General features: G+C 47.0%; 1 protein-coding gene across 4 annotated transcripts in view; it reads left to right on the top strand.

Annotated features, from left to right (window-relative positions):
- The window catches only part of LOC120056079 (complement C3-like), a 55320-nt gene that overhangs the window by 1840 nt on the left and 37485 nt on the right, over positions 1-15995 (top strand). For all 4 annotated transcript variants that reach the window (XR_005477739.1, XR_005477738.1, XM_039004231.1 and 1 more), the window contains exons 2-4: positions 13842-14019; positions 15168-15330; positions 15614-15684. Coding sequence is in view for 2 of the 4 variants with exons in the window: in XM_039004231.1 (XP_038860159.1) it covers positions 13842-14019; positions 15168-15330; positions 15614-15684 (412 nt within the window). In the remaining 2 variants the exon portion in view is untranslated. The remainder of the gene's footprint in view (positions 1-13841; positions 14020-15167; positions 15331-15613; positions 15685-15995) is intronic.

The raw sequence follows: 15995 nt of genomic DNA, 5'->3' as shown, positions 1-15995 counted from the left end.
GTGGAGGAAAGAGGAGCCTCTTAAAGAAGAAGTTACAGGTCTGTGAGAGCCAGAAATCTTGCTTGTTTGTAGGTGACCAAATACTTATTTTCTACCATAATTTGCAAATAAATTCATAAAAAATCCTACAATGTGATTTTCTGGATTTTTTTTTCTCATTTTGTCTGTCATAGTTGAAGTGCACCTATGATGAAAATTACATGCCTCTCTCATCTTTTTAAGTGGGAGAACTTGCACAATTGGTGGCTGACTAAATACTTTTTTGCCCCACTGTATATACACACTACATGACCAAAAGTGTGTGGACACCGAACATTTCATTCCAAAATCATGGGCATTAATGGTCCCCCCTTTGATGTTGGAACATTGCTGTGGGGACTTGCTTCCATTCAGCCACAGGAGCATTAGTGAGGTCGGGCACTGATGTTGGACGATTAGGCCTGGCTCACAGTCACCATTCCAAATCATCCCAAAGATGTTCGATGGGGTTGAGGTCAGGGATCTGTGCAGGCCAGTCAAGTTATCCAAACCGATCTCAAAAAAACATTTCTTTATGGACGTGGACATTGCCATGCTGAACCTGGAAAGGGCCTTCCCCAAACTGTTGCCACAAAGTTGGAAGCACAGAATCGTCTAGAATGTCATGCTGTAGCGTTAAGATTTACCTTCACTGGAACTAAGGGGCCTAGTCCAAACCATGAAAAACAGCCCCAGACCATTATTCCTCCTCCACCAAACTTTACTGTTAGCACTATGCATTCGGACAGGTAGCGTTCTCCTGGCATCCGCCAAACCCAGATTCGTCCATCGTACTGCCAGATGGTGAAGCGTGATTCATCACTCCAGAGAACGCGTGTCCACTGTCCCGGAGTCCAATAGCGGCGAGCTTTACACCCCTCCAGCTGATGCTTGGCGTTGCGCATGGTGATCTTATGCTTGTGTGCAGCTGCCCGGCCATGGAAATCTATTTCATGAAGCTCCCGACTAATAGTTATTGTACTGACATTGCTTCAAATCAAATTGTATTTGTCACATACACATGGTTAGCAGATGTTAATGCGAGTGTAGCGAAATGCTTGTGCTTCTAATTCCGACCATGCAGTAATATCTAACAAGTAATCTAACCTAACAATTTCACAACAACTACCTTATACACACAAGTGTAAAGGAATGAATAAGAATATGTACATAAAAATATATGAATGAGTGATGGCCGAACGGCATAGGCAAGATGCAGTAAATGGTATAGAGTACAGTATATACATATGAGATTTTTTATTTATTTTAATTTGATTTATTTCACCTTTATTTAACCAGGTAGGCAAGTTGAGAACAAGTTCTCATTTACAATTGTGACCTGGCCAAGATAAAGCAAAGCAGTTTGACACATACAACAACACAGAGTTACACATGGAGTAAAACAAACATACAGTCAATAATACAGTAGAAAAAATAAGTCTATATACAATGTGAGCAAATGAGGTGAGATAAGGGCGGTAAAGGCAAAAAAAGGCCATGGTGGCGAAGTAAATACAATATAGCAAGTAAAACACTGGAATGGTAGATTTGCAGTAGAAGAATGTGTAAGGTAGAGAGAGAAATAATGGGGTGCAAAGGAGCAAAATAAATAAATAAATACAGTAGGGGGGAGGTAGTTGTTTGGGCTAAATTATAGATGGGCTATGTACAGGTGCAGTAATCTGTGAGCTGCTCTGACAGCTGGTGCTTAAAGCTAGTGAGGGAGATAAGTGTTTCCAGTTTCAGAGATTTTTGTAGTTCGTTCCAGTCATTGGCAGCAGAGAACTGGAAGGAGAGGCGGCCAAAGGAAGAATTGGTTTTGGGGGTGACCAGAGAGATATACCTGCTGGAGCGCGTGCCACAGGTGGGTGCTGCTATGGTGACCAGCGAGCTGAGATAAGGGGGGACTTTACCTAGCAGCGTCTTGTAGATGACCTGGAGCCAGTGGGTTTGGCGATGAGTATGAAGCGAGGGCCAGCCAACGAGAGCGTACAGGTCGCAGTGGTGGGTAGTATATGGGGCTTTGGTGACAAAACGGATGGCGCTGTGGTAGACTGCATCCAATTTATTGAGTAGGATATTGGAGGCTATTTTGTAAATGACATCGCCGAAGTCAAGGATCGGTAGGATGGTCAGTTTTACAAGGGTATGTTTGGCAGCATGAGTGAAGGATGCTTTGTTGTGAAATAGGAAGCCAATTCTAGATGTAACTTTGGATTGGAGATGTTTGATATGAGTCTGGAAGGAGAGTTTACAGTCTAACCAGACACCTATGTATTTGTTGTTGTCCACATATTCTAAGTCAGAACCGTCCAAAGTAGTGATGTTGGACCGGCGGGCAGGTGCAGGCAGCGATCGGTTGAAGAGCATGCATTTAGTTTTACTTGTATTTAAGAGCAATTGGAGGCCACGGAAGGAGAGTTGTATGGCATTGAAGCTCGTCTGGAGGGTTGTTAACACAGTGTCCAAAGAAGGGCCAGAAGTATACAGAATGGTGTCGTCTGCGTAGAGGTGGATCAGAGACTCACCAGCAGCAAGAGCGACATCATTGATGTATACAGAGAAGAGAGCCGGTTCAAGAATTGAACCTTGTGGCACTCCCATAGAGACTGCCAGAGGCCCGGACAACAGACACACTGAACTCTATCAGAGAAGTAGTTTGTGAACCAGGCGAGGCAATCATTTGAGAAGTCTGCCGATGAGGATGTGGTGATTGACAGTCGAAAGCCTTGGCCAGGTCAATGAATACGGCTGCACAGTATTGTTTCTTATCGATGGCGGTTAAGATATCGTTTAGGACCTTGAGCGTGGATGAGGTGCACCCTTGACCAGCTCTAAAACCAGATTGCATAGTGGAGAAGGTATGGTGGGATTCAAAATGGTCGGTAATCTGTTTGTTGACTTGGCTTTCGAAGATCTTAGAAAGGCAGGGTAGGATAGATATAGGTCTGTAGCAGTTTGGGTCAAGAGTGTCCCCCCTTTGAAGAGGGGGATGACCGCAGCTGCTTTCCAATCTTTGGGAATCTCAGACGACACGAAAGAGAGGTTGAACAGGCTAGTAATAGGGGTTGCAACAATTTCGGCAGATAATTTTAGAAAGAAAGGGTCCAGATTGTCTTGTCCGGCTGATTTGTAGGGGTCCAGATTTTGCAGCTCTTTCAGAACATCAGCTGACTGGATTTGGGAGAAGGAGAAATGGGGAAGGCTTGGGCGAGTTGCTGTGGGGGGTGCAGTGCTATTGACCGGGGTAGGGGTAGCCAGGTGGAAAGCATGGCCAGCCGTAGAAAAATGCATATTGAAATTCTCAATTATAGTGTATTTATCGGTGGTGACAGTGTTTCCTATCCTCAGTGCAGTGGGCAGCTGGGAGGAGGTGTTCTTATTCTCCATGGACTTTACAGTGTCCCAGAACTTTTTTGAGTTTGTGTTGCAGGAAGCAAATTTCTGCTTGAAAAAGCTAGCCTTGGATTTTCTAACTGCCTGTGTATATTGGTTTCTAGCTTCCCTGAAAAGTTGCATATCACGGGGGCTGTTCGATGCTAATGCAGAACGCCATAGGATGTTTTTGTGTTGGTTAAGGGCAGTCAGGTCTGGAGAGAAACAAGGGCTATATCTGTTCCTGGTTCTAAATTTCTTGAATGACGCATGCTTATTTAAGATGGTGAGGAAGGCATTTAAAAAAAAAAACAGGCATCCTCTACTGACAGGATGAGATCAATATCCCTCCAGGCTACCCCGGCCAGGTCGATTAGAAAGGCCTGCTCGCTGAAGTGTTTCAGGGAGCGTTTGACAGTGATGAGTGGGGTTCGTTTGACCGCTGACCCATTACGGATGCAGGCAATGAGGCAGTGATCGCTGAGATCTTGAAAACAGCAGAAGTGTATTTAGAGGGCAAGTTGGTTAGGATGATATTTATGAGGGTGCCCATGTTTACGGCTTTGGGGTGGTACCTTGTAGGTTCATTGATAATTTGTGTGAGATTGAGGGCATCAAGCTTAGATTGTAGAATGGCTGGGGTGTTAAGCATGTTCAGGTTTAGGTTGCCTAGCAGCACGAGCTCTGAAGATAGATGGGGGGCAATCAGTTCACAAATGGTGTCCAGAGCACAGCTGGGGGCAGAGGGTGGTTTATACCAGGCGGCAACGGTGAGAGACTTGTCTTTAGAGAGGTGGATTTTTAAAAGTAGAAGTTCAAATTGTTTGTGTACAGACCTGGATAGTAGGACAGAACTCTGCAATATAGCTAGCTAGCGTTCCTTGTTTGTTGGTTAACTACCTAGCCAACGTTAGCTCTCATCTGACTGGTATAATGTTACGTTCGCTAGCCAGCTACCTAGCTAACTAATCAAAACAAAAGCATATTCATTGGTTTATTTGCCTGTTCGCTAGTAGCTAGCTTTCAGGTGACTGTTGTTTGCTAGCTACAGAGGCTAGCTGCTGGCCTTTCTACAATCAAGCTAACGTTTGCTAGTTCGCTACCTAGCTAATTAAAATACACTGCTCCAAAAAATAAAGGGAACACTAAAATAACACATCCTAGATCTGAATGAATGAAATATTCTTATTAAATACTTTTTTCTTTACATAGTTGAATGTGCTGACAACAAAATCACACACAAATTATCAATGGAAATCAAATTTATCAACCCATGGAGGTCTGGATTTGGAGTCACACTCAAAATTAAAGTGGAAAACCACACTACAGGCTGATCCAACTTTGATGTAATGTCCTTAAAAATGAGTCTCAGTAGTGTGTGTGGCCTCCACGTGCCTGTATGACCTCCCTACAACGCCTGGGCATGCTCCTGATGAGGTGGCGGATGGTCTCCTGAGGGATCTCCTCCCAGACCTGGACTAAAGCATCCGCCAACTCCTGGACAGTCTGTGGTGCAACGTGGCGTTGGTGGATGGAGCGAGACATGATGTGCTCAATTGGATTCAGGTCTGGGGAACGGGCGGGCCAGTCCATAGGATCAATGCCTTCCTCTTGCAGGAACTGCTGACACACTCCAGCCACATGAGGTCTAGCATTGTCTTGCATTAGGAGGAACCCAGGGCCAACCGCACCAGCATATGGTCTCACAAGGGGTCTGAGGATCTCATCTCGGTACCTAATGGCAGTCAGGCTACCTCTGGCGAGCACATGGAGGGCTGTGCGGCCCCCCAAAGAAATGCCACCCTACACCATGACTGACCCACCGCCAAACCGGTCATGCTGGAGGATGTTGCAGGCAGCAGACCGTTCTCCACGGCGTCTCCAGACTCTGTCACATCTGTCACATGTGCTCAGTGTGAACCTGCTTTCATCTGTGAAGAGCACAGGGCGCCAGTGGCGAATTTGCCAATCTTGGTGTTCTCTGGCAAATGCCAAACGTCCTGCACGGTGTTGGGCTGTAAGCACAACCCCCACCTGTGGACGTCGGGCCCTCATACCACCCTCATGGAGTCTGTTTCTGACCGTTTGAGCAGATACATGCACATTTGTGGCCTGCTGGAGGTCATTTTGCAGGGCTCTGGCAGTGCTCCTCCTTGCACAAAGGCGGAGGTAGCCGTCCTGCTGCTGGGTTGTTGCCCTCCTTCGGCCTCCTCCACGTCTCCTGATGTACTGGCCTGTCTCCTGGTAGCGCCTCCATGCTCTGGACACTACGCTGACAGACACAGCAAAACTTCTTGCCACAGCTCGCATTGATGTGACATCCTGGATGAGCTGCACTACCTGAGCCACTTGTGTGGGTTGTAGACTCCGTCTCATGCTACCACTAGAGTAAAAGCACCGCCAGCATTCAAAAGTGACCAAAACATCAGCCAGGAAGCATAGGAACTGAGAAGTGGTCTGTGGTCACCACCTGCAGAACCACTCCTTTATTGGGGGATGTCTTGCTAATTGCCTATAATTTCCACCTGTTTTCTATTCCATTTGCACAACAGCATGTGAAATTTATTGTCAATCAGTGTTGCTTCCTAAGTGGACAGTTTGATTTCACAGAAGTGTGATTGACTTGGAGTTACATTGTGTTGTTTAAGTGTTCCCTTTATTTTTTTGAGCAGTGTATATGCTTGCATATATTAAATTAAGCTTGAATACCACCATATAGCTATATACAATAGCCAAGGTTTGTTCGCAAACAATTATTAAGACTGGCGGCATGGTGCAAGCAGCTGTGTTGTTGCCAAGCAACCTACCTGGTGTCGGAACTCTGAGATTCGGCTGAAAATATGTTGGTATTGTAATGAAACAGCGCTTATAAACCCAGGGTCGTTACAGTATTATCAGAAATGCTACATAAAGGTAGCACATTCTTGGTTCTTAACAGACAAAAATGAGAGAGAAATTATAAATGTAATCAAAACTACAAACATATTCAGTCCGAAAGCTGGCAAGTCTAATGGTCACTTTATGGATGCTGTAGTCTCCACCGAGGTAAAGAAAGATTCAGGTTGGTTATTCGCCTGCAGTTTTCCTTACGTCCTCCAACAGCAGTTAGGGACCGTCAACAGTGACAAATCAAATTTTTCAAATTTCATTAGCTCTAGCAAACCCGATGGCATAGACACACATTGCACACACTTTTTTTTGTTGTTGATTTACACCTCGCACTATTTAAAATCATTTATTTACATTTTTGAATTTCAATAGCTCCTTGGTAATTTGACCTACTGTCACGTTCTGACCATAGTTCTTGTGTGTTTTGCTTGTTTTAGTGTTGGTCAGGACGTGAGCTGGGTGGGCATTCTATGTTGTGTGTCTTGTTTGTCCGTTTCTATGTTTGGCCTAATATGGTTCTCAATTAGAGGCAGATGTTTTGTGTTGTCTCTGATTGGGAATCATATATAGGTGGCTTGTTTTGTGTTGGGGATTGTGGGTGGTTGTTTCCTGTCTCTGTGTTTTCTCTGCACCAGATAGGGCTGTATCGGGAAAGCCACGTTTGTTATTTTGTAAGTGTTCACAGTTTCGTCTTGTTTATTAAAATCATGTTGAACACGAGCTACGCTGCGTCTTGGTCCGATCCCTGCTACACCTCCTCTTCAGATGAAGAGGGGGAAGGCTGCCGTTACAGAACCACCCACCAATCTCGGACCAAGCAGCGTGGCTACGGGCAGCAGCAGCAGCAGCGGCCCACTACACAGGACTCCTGGACATGGGAGGAAATTCTGGAGGGAAAAGGACACTGGGCTAACATTGGAGAATATCGCCGCTCTCGTGAAGAGATGGAGGCAGCTAAAGCCCAGGAGCGGTGGTATGAGGAGGCAGCACGGAAGCGTGGCTGGAAGCCCGAGAAGAAATCCCCAAAAATTATTGGGGGGGGGGGCTAAAGAGAAGTGTGGCGAAGTCAGGTAGGAAACCTGCGCCCACTTCCTGTGCTTACCGTGGAGAGCGGGAGTACGGGCAGACACCGTGTTATGCGGAAAAGCGCACGGTGTCTCCTGTACGTGTGCTTAGCCCGGTGCGGTACATTCCAGCTCCACGTATCAGCCGGGCTAGAGTGGGCATCGAGCCAGGTGCCATGAAGCCGGCTCAACGCGTCTGGTCTCCAGTGCGTCTCCTCGGGCCGGCATACATGGCACCAGCCTTACGCATGGTGTCCCCGGTTCGCCAACACAGCCCAGTGCGGGTTATTCCACCTCCCCGCACTGGTCGGGCTACGGGGAGCATTAAACCAGGTAAGGTTGGGCAGGCTCGGTGCTTAAGAGCTCCTGTACGCCTTCACGGTCCGGTCTATCCGGCGCCACCTCCCCGCCCCAGCCCAGTACCACCAGTGCCTACACCACACACCAGGCTTTCAGTGCATCTCCAGAGCCCTGTTCCTCCTCCACGCACTCGCCCTGTGGTGCGTGTCTCCAGCCCAGTACCTCCAGTTCCGGCACCACGCACCAAGCCTCCTGTGCGTCTCCAAAGCCCTGTACGCACTGTTCCTTCTCCCCACACTCGCCCTGAGGTGCGTGCCCTGAGCCCGGTACCACCAGTGCCGGTACCACGCACCAGGCCTATAGTGCGCCTCGAGAGTCCAGTGTGCCCTGTTCCTGCTCCCCGCACTAGCCTTGAGGTGCGTGTCTCCAGTCCGGTACCACCAGTTCCGGCACCACGCACCAGGCCTACTGTGCGCCTCAGCAGGTCAGAGTCGGCCGTCTGTCCAACGCCGCCTGCACTGCCCGTCTGCCCAGCGCCGTCTGAGCTGCCCGTCTGCCCAGCGCCGTCTGAGCTGCCCGTCTGCCCAGCGCCGTCTGAGCTGCCCGTCTGCCCAGCGCCGTCTGAGCTGCCCGCCTGCCCAGCGCCGTCTGAGCTGCCTGCCTGCCCAGCGCCTTCTGAGCCGCCCGTCTGTCCCGAGCCGTCAGAGCCGCCCGTCTGTCCCGAGCCATTAGAGCCGTCCGTTAGTCAGGAGCCGCTAGAGCCGTCCGTCAGTCAGGAGCCGCTAGAGCCGTCCGTCAGTCAGGAGCCGCTAGAGCCGTCCGTCAGTCAGGAGCCGCCAGAGCCGTCCGTCAGTCAGGAGCCGCCAGAGCCGCCCGCCAGTCAGGAGCCGCCAGAGCCGCCCGCCAGTCAGGAGCCGCCAGAGCCGCCCGCCAGTCAGGAGCTGCCAGAGCCGCCCGCCAGTCAGGAGCTGCCAGAGCCGCCCGCCAGTCAGGAGCTGCCAGAGCCGCCCGCCAGTCAGGAGCTGCCAGAGCCGCCCGCCAGTCAGGAGCTGCCAGAGCCGCCCGCCAGTCAGGAGCTGCCAGAGCCGCCCGCCAGTCAGGAGCTGCCAGAGCCGCCCGCCAGTCAGGAGCTGCCAGAGCCGCCCGCCAGTCATGAGCTGCCCTCCAGTCATGAGCTGCCCTCCAGTCATGAGCTGCCCTCCAGTCATGAGCTGCCCTCCAGTCATGAGCTGCCTTCCAGTCATGAGCTGCCCTCCAGTCATGAGCTGCCCTTCAGTCATGAGCTGCCCCTCAGTCATGAGCTGCCCCTCAGTCCGGAGCTGCCCCTCAGTCCGGAGCTGCCCTTCAGTCCAGAGCTGCTCTCTGTCCGGAGCTGCCCCTCTGTCCTGAGCTACCTCTCTGTCCTGAGCTACCTCTCTGTCCTGAGCTACCTCTCTGTCCTGAGCTGTCTCCTCAATCTAGTGGGGACCTTGGTGAAGGTCCCTAGACCAGGGTCGGGGGCGAAGGTCGCCACTCAAAGGACGCTAAGGAGGGGGACAAAGACAATGGTGGAGTGGTGGCCTCGTCCTGCGCCGGAGCCGCCACCGCGGACAGATGCCCACCCAGACCCTCCCCTTGAGTTTTAGGGGGTGCGTTCGGAGTCCGCACCTCAGGAGGGGGGTACTGTCACGTTCTGACCATAGTTCTTGTGTGTTTTTCTTGTTTTAGTGTTGGTCAGGACGTGAGCTGGGTGGGCATTCTATGTTGTGTGTCTTGTTTGTCCGTTTCTATGTTTGGCCTAATATGGTTCTCAATCAGAGGCAGATGTTTTGTGTTGTCTCTGATTGGGAATCATATATAGGTGGCTTGTTTTGTGTTGGGGATTGTGGGTGGTTGTTTCCTGTCTCTGTGTTTTCTCTGCACCAGATAGGGCTGTATCGGTAAGCCACGTTTGTTATTTTGTTATTTTGTAAGTGTTCACAGTTTCGTCTTGTTTATTAAAATCATGTTGAACACGAGCTACGCTGCGTCTTGGTCCGATCCCTGCTACACCTCCTCTTCAGACGAAGAGGGGGAAGGCTGCCGTTACACCTACTGACTTCAAACAAGGTTCAGAATGTATCAGTGGGCCTACACATTGCACACCCTTTAGTTTGTCCATTTTCTTCTCATGCAACTTTACATGAATTTTCAATGTTTCTGTTTTCAATAGCTCCTTGGTCATGTGACCTACTGACCTCAAACAAGGTTCAGAATGTCCACTGACTACCCTTCTGTATTGCACACCCTTTAGTTTGTCCATTTTCAACTCACACGTTTTTACATGATTTAAAAAATAAAAAAACATAATTTCAATAGTTCCTTGGTCATGTGACCTTCTGGACTCAAACAAGTTTCAGAATGTACAATCAGTGGGCCTACACATTGCACACCCTTTAGTTTGTCCATTTTCATCTCACACGATTGTACATGAATTTTTCAAACTTTTGAATTTCAATAGCTCCTTGGTAATGTGACCTACCTACCTCAAACAACTTTCAGAATGTCCATGGAGTGGCGATCACGGGCTCACGAGGCATTCAGTGCGGTAATGTGACCAATCCCGGAGAATCTGTCGGGAGCCCCGGGGAGAGTTCTCTTTTCTTTGTGAAGGGCAGGGTGCCCTGGAATGGGTTCGCCCCGAGAGAGGGGCCCAAGCCCTGGAAAGTGTTGCGGTTTCGACGGCATCCGGTGAGCTCTCCCTGGCCCTTGAAAATCCGGGGGAGATGGTTTAAATCTCACGCAGGGCCGTACCCATATCCGCAACAGGTCTCCAAGGTGAACAGCCTCTGCATGTTATAACAATGTAGGTAAGGGAAGTTGGCAAAAAAAGATCCATAACTTCAGGATAAGGATTGACTAAGGGCTGTGTCGGTCGGGCTGGGGTGCGAAGCGGGGCTGGGTCCGTGCCGCGGTTAGGGGAGCAGTCGCTCCGTCACCCTCCTCTCACCACCATTGGAAGTTCGTTGTGCAGCCCATCTCGCGGTCTCTCGTGTGTGGTCTCGCAAGGGGCTGCGTGCGGGGGTTCATTGAGGTGGTGTCTGTCGGCGGGCCTAAGGCGGACCGGTGGGGGGTTGGGTCCAGCGGTTGGCGGCGGCAACTCTGGACGCACGCCAGGCCCTTATCGCGGATCTCCCCAGCTACGGCGCTCGCCGGCCCCACACAATGTAGGTGGGAAGGTCTCCTCTACGCTCACTAGACTTAAGGCGGAGACTAAACCCATTGCCCCCACAGTGATAAGGCATTGCATGGATCTGGCTCATGCCCTACGAAGTGGGGAGAGGTATCTCCAGCTTGTCTGGGGAGGGAGGCCTACATCTGATGCGGGTAGTACCATCCACGCCCATTGATTTGCTGCGGAACCATAAAACGGACGGAAGAAGCCTAGGTTTCCACTGGGCACAGATCACTAAATGTCAACTTGATGAAATTCAAAGGACCGTACCCACCTGTTGCGGTCACACTCAAATCACCCATGGGGTGACTGTGACCCCCCCCCCTCATGTCAAAGTGAGGAATATCGATGAAGCGCTGGTAAAGGTGGTTCCCATGGTTCTGTCCCGGAGGGCTAAATGCATGCTTTTCAACCGATTGCTACCAGCACCTGCCCGCCCGTCCAGCATCACTACTCTGGACGGTTCTGACTTAGAATATGTGAACATCTACAAATACCTAGGTGTCTGGTTAGACTGTAAACTCTCCTTCCAGACTCACATTAAGCATCTCCAATCCAAAATTAAATCTAGAATCGGCTTCCTATTTTGCAACAAAGCATCCTTCACTCATGCTGCCAAACATACCCTCGTAAAACTGACTATCCTACCGATCCTTGACTTCGGCGATGTCATTTATAAAATTCCTCGTTTGGCCGCCTTTCCTTCCAGTTCTCTGCTGCCAATGACTGGAACGAATTGCAAATATCACTGAAGCTGGAGACTCATATCTCCCTCACTAACTTTAAGCACCAGCTGTCAGAGCAGCTCACAGATCACTGCACCTGTACATAGCCCATCTGTAATATTTTTTTTGCTCCTTTGCACCCCAGTATCTCTTCTTACACATTCATCTCCTGCACATCTATCCCTCCAGTCTCTATCACTCCAGTGTTTAATTGCTAAATTGTAATTATTTCGCCACTGTGGCCTATTGATTGCCTTACCTCCCTTATCTTACCTCATTTTCACACACTGTATATAGACTTTTCTCTGTTGTGTTTTTGACTGTATGTTTTGTTATTCCATGTGTAACTCTGTGTTGTTGTTTGTGTCGCACTGCTTTGCTTTATCTTGGCCAGGTCGCAGTTGTAAATGAGAACTTGTTCTCAACTTGCCTACCTGGTTAAATAAAGGTGAAATAGTGTTATAAAAATTTTAAAAAAGTCTGACTGGGCAAGCAAATGATTGAAAGGGGATGATTATTTTCTGTTGCTTCTTCAGACACCCGGTTGATGGTGCCGCTAGATACTGAGAGGGGTATTTGGTTCTCAAGCTTATAAGTATTGTGCTGGCACTTGATGTCGATTGGGTGTAAAAACGCAGTTAAAGTCTGCTGAAGGTTAGTAGCGGCAACTGATGTCCAGTTTGTAAGACAGAAAAGTCTCTGATGATACCACCGGGTGTTACTCGGGCTGGGGGCCGCACTCAGGCTGTGGAGGTTGGGTTGGGGACTTAGACTGTGAGCAGAAAAATGCAGGCGGGTCACCAGGAGCACAGAGCCTGTTTCGGTCAATGGGGGCCTGCCTGGAGGTCAGGAAAGCCCCAGGGAGAAGGGCCAAGTGAATAGGTGTGTGAGTGACACTGTCCTTCAGGGGGGCAAAGCAGGCAAATTAATGTAAAATCGTGTGAGATGAAAATGGACAAACTGAAGGGTGTGCAATTTGTAGGCCCACTGAGTGTACATTCTGAACCTTGATTGAAGTCAGTAGCTCACATGACCAAGGAGCTATTGAAATGTTAAAGATTTAAAAATTCATGTAAAATCGTGTGAGATGAAAATGGACAAACTAACTTGTGTGCAATGTGTAGGCCCACTGGTTGTACATTCGGAACCTTGTTTGAGTCCAGTAGGTCACATGACCAAGAAGCTATTGAAATTCTAAAGTTTGAAAAATTCATGTAAAAACGTGTGAGATGAAAATGGACAAACTGAAGGGTGTTCAATATAGAAGGGTAATCAGTGGACATTCTGAACCTTGTTTGAGGTCATTAGGTCACATGAGCAAGGAGCTATTTCAATTTGAAAGTTAATTTTTTTTTAATGTAAAGACATGTGAGATGAAAATTGACAAACTAAAGGGTGTTCAATATAGAAGGGTAATCAGTGTACATTCTCAACCTTGTTTGAAGGCAGTATGTCACATAACCAAGGAGCTATTGAATTTTTTTATTTTGAAAAATGTATGTAAGATTGTGTGAGATGAAAATGGACAAACTAAAGGGTGTGCAATGTGTAGGCCCACTGAGTGTACATTCTGAACCTTGTTTGAAGTCAGTAGGTCACATGACCAAGGAGCTATTGAAATTCAAATGTTTAAAAAAGTTTGTACTTTGTTTACGCTCCCTAACAAATTAAACTAGGAATACAAAATGCTGCTCACATTTCCGCATGTTTATTAGCTTTGCAAAGGGAATTAAGGTCCAAATCGTGAAAATATGACCTGTGCAATTTTTCCAACATCATGACACTTATTTGGAATCTGTTGCTCAAGTGGTTTGAAAGCGCGAATATCCGTCTGGCTTTACATCGATGTAGTCTCATTCTTATCCAAGGCTAGATATTGAGCTCATTCTGGGCAAAACATTGTCTGACAACCCTAACGCTAAGGACTCTGTTTAAAAATCCGGTATTTGGTTCTCGGTAATGGACAGAAGGTTCATGATGAGAGGCGAGGAGTGTGTTGTGTATCTCTAATCAAGTTGATTTGCGAATTGTCATCGAGATTGGTGTCATTTTGGTTTAGATATGATGGTAGGGAGATTTGAGCACTGAGCTTCAACCAATGCCTATATTGTTCACCATAAAGCAATGCTGAACTGATCAATGGTTTGCAAAAAAAAAAAAGAATTGACAAAATCTGTCAAAATGTTGCAAATATTTAGCTGTTTTAATATTTTATTTCAAGCCCACCTACATTCTACACTATGAGTACTATTTTGGTAATGTGTCCGTTTGTTGCAGGTACATAATGGTGGCCCCAAACATCCTTCGGGTTGGCAGTGAGGAGAGCATATACTTGGAGAGCTCAGTGGGTGGTGAGGTGAACCTTATTGTGATGGACTTTCCTTTGAAAAGATCTAAGCTCTATGAAAAAAAACAGATCCTTGGAGACAACAACCAGGCTCTGCATCAGCTAAAGGTAAGATATTTGATTTGGATGAATTTCACATGCTCACAACACAGACCTAAGCCAAATGTATACGCTACGCAAGTTAACATTTGTGCTGCTGCACACTTTACATATTCTTGTGGCGCAAGGATGCAGGGAAAACATTTTGTATGGTTGCGTTCTTGCATTGCGTACTTACATGATGTATACATTATTATTTTAAATTCCATGCATTGTTTACAGTATATCTTCTTTTTTTTTAACACATCCCTTCTCTCAAGGTAAGAATACAATTTAGATTGGGGTAAAAATCTCAAACCATCCCTTTAATTGTCCCTGTAAGGCTTTACAGTAAGGCATCCTTTATAAAGGCTTCATGCAAGATTTATAAGTGGTTTATAGATTGTTCACTATTCTCATTTATAGTTTATAAATCAGTTATAAAGCCTTATTACAGTGATTAGCAAACTCCCCAATGGGTGCTCATTTTGGGGTTTTGCCATAGCACTACACAGCTGATTCAAATAATCAAATCGTGATGAGTTGATTATATGAATCAGCTGTGTAGGGCTAGCCCTTTGGTGTCCCCAGAACCGAGGTTGGAGAAAAGCTGCCTTATTACATATTGTTAAGGTTATTAACAAATGTGTGCTTGTCATTCTGGTCCTTTTGAAATAGTGAGATAAAACATAATAAAGGGTACCTTATGTGTAGTGCTACTGTTACCATTGTGCATTTGGGAAAAATGTTTTGTTAGCTATTAATAATTATCATGCTTTCGAACAAGCTTCACTAACATCCATTCTCTCTCCCTCGCTCTCTCGCTCTCTCGCTCTCTCGCTCTCTCGCTCTCTCGCTCTCTCGCTCTCTCTCTCCCTCGCTCTCGCTCTCTCTCTCTCTCTCTCTCTCTCTCTCTCTCTCTCTCTCTCTCTCTCTCTCTCTCTCTCTCGCTCTCTCGCTCTCTCGCTCTCTCGCTCTCTCTCTCTCTCTCTCTCTCTCTCTCTCTCTCGCTCTCTCGCTCTCTCTCTCCCTCGCTCTCTCGCTCTCTCTCTCCCTCGCTCTCTCGCTCTCTCGCTCTCTCTCTCCCTCGCTCTCTCGCTCTCTCTCTCTCTCTCTCTCTCGCTCTCTCTCTCTCTCTCTCCCCCTCTCTCTCTCTCTCGCTCTCTCTCTCTCGGAAGCTTGATCAAAAAGACTTCAATAGAAATGTTAGAGGCAATCAGTATGTGCACCTGAAAGCAACATTCGGAGGCAGACAATTGGAGACAGTTGTTTTGGTGTCCTTCCAGTCAGGTTATGTCTTCCTCCAGACAGATAAACCTATCTATAACCCTGGAGAGGACGGTAAGTATGCAGAAAACCTATCCCGTGCCTCATTCAAAGTGCTCCATCATTTTGCATATACAATATTTGTTTTTTAGTGTATTCAGTCAACAATGGCAGAATGTCTTAACACATACATCACCATATTATTAAGGTGCAATGCATACAAAAAATAATCATAGGCAGTTATGAAGCCTACAAAGGTAATTCATATCAAGAGAGCTTCACATTAGGTTTAATTTTAGACTTTACTTGAATAATCCTCCCATTTGTGCATAATAAAAATGTGGTTTCCCCTTTTCAGTTAAGTACAGGCTATTTGTCACAAACCTTGAAGCAAAGGCAGCAAACGGTATTGTTAGTGTTGGTTTAAAGGTAAGATAAAATTATGCAATAGCCTACTTTACAGGTATCAAATATTTGGAAAAGCACAGTGAAATATAGATCAACACAGAACAATTTTTGGAAAAAATCAGATGAATGTAGGATTATTTTATGAGAGCGATTTTTTAAGTCACTGTTGTTACTTCTAAAATATGTTGAATCAGTTGTTTGGAATTAGAATAACAATTGATTATATACCTAGCAACTACTTAGCTTTAACCCGATTGGTCAGATGTTTGTTAATTGTTGCAAGAGAAAAGGAAGTAGGGCAGTTAATTCATGACTGTAACAGGGTATTGACT

The sequence above is a fragment of the Salvelinus namaycush genome, chromosome 11 (genome assembly GCF_016432855.1).
Source record: "Salvelinus namaycush isolate Seneca chromosome 11, SaNama_1.0, whole genome shotgun sequence".
Taxonomy (NCBI): domain Eukaryota; kingdom Metazoa; phylum Chordata; class Actinopteri; order Salmoniformes; family Salmonidae; genus Salvelinus; species Salvelinus namaycush.
The sequence above is the reverse complement of the archived record's forward strand: the minus strand, read 5'-3'. Positions and strand labels throughout refer to the sequence as shown.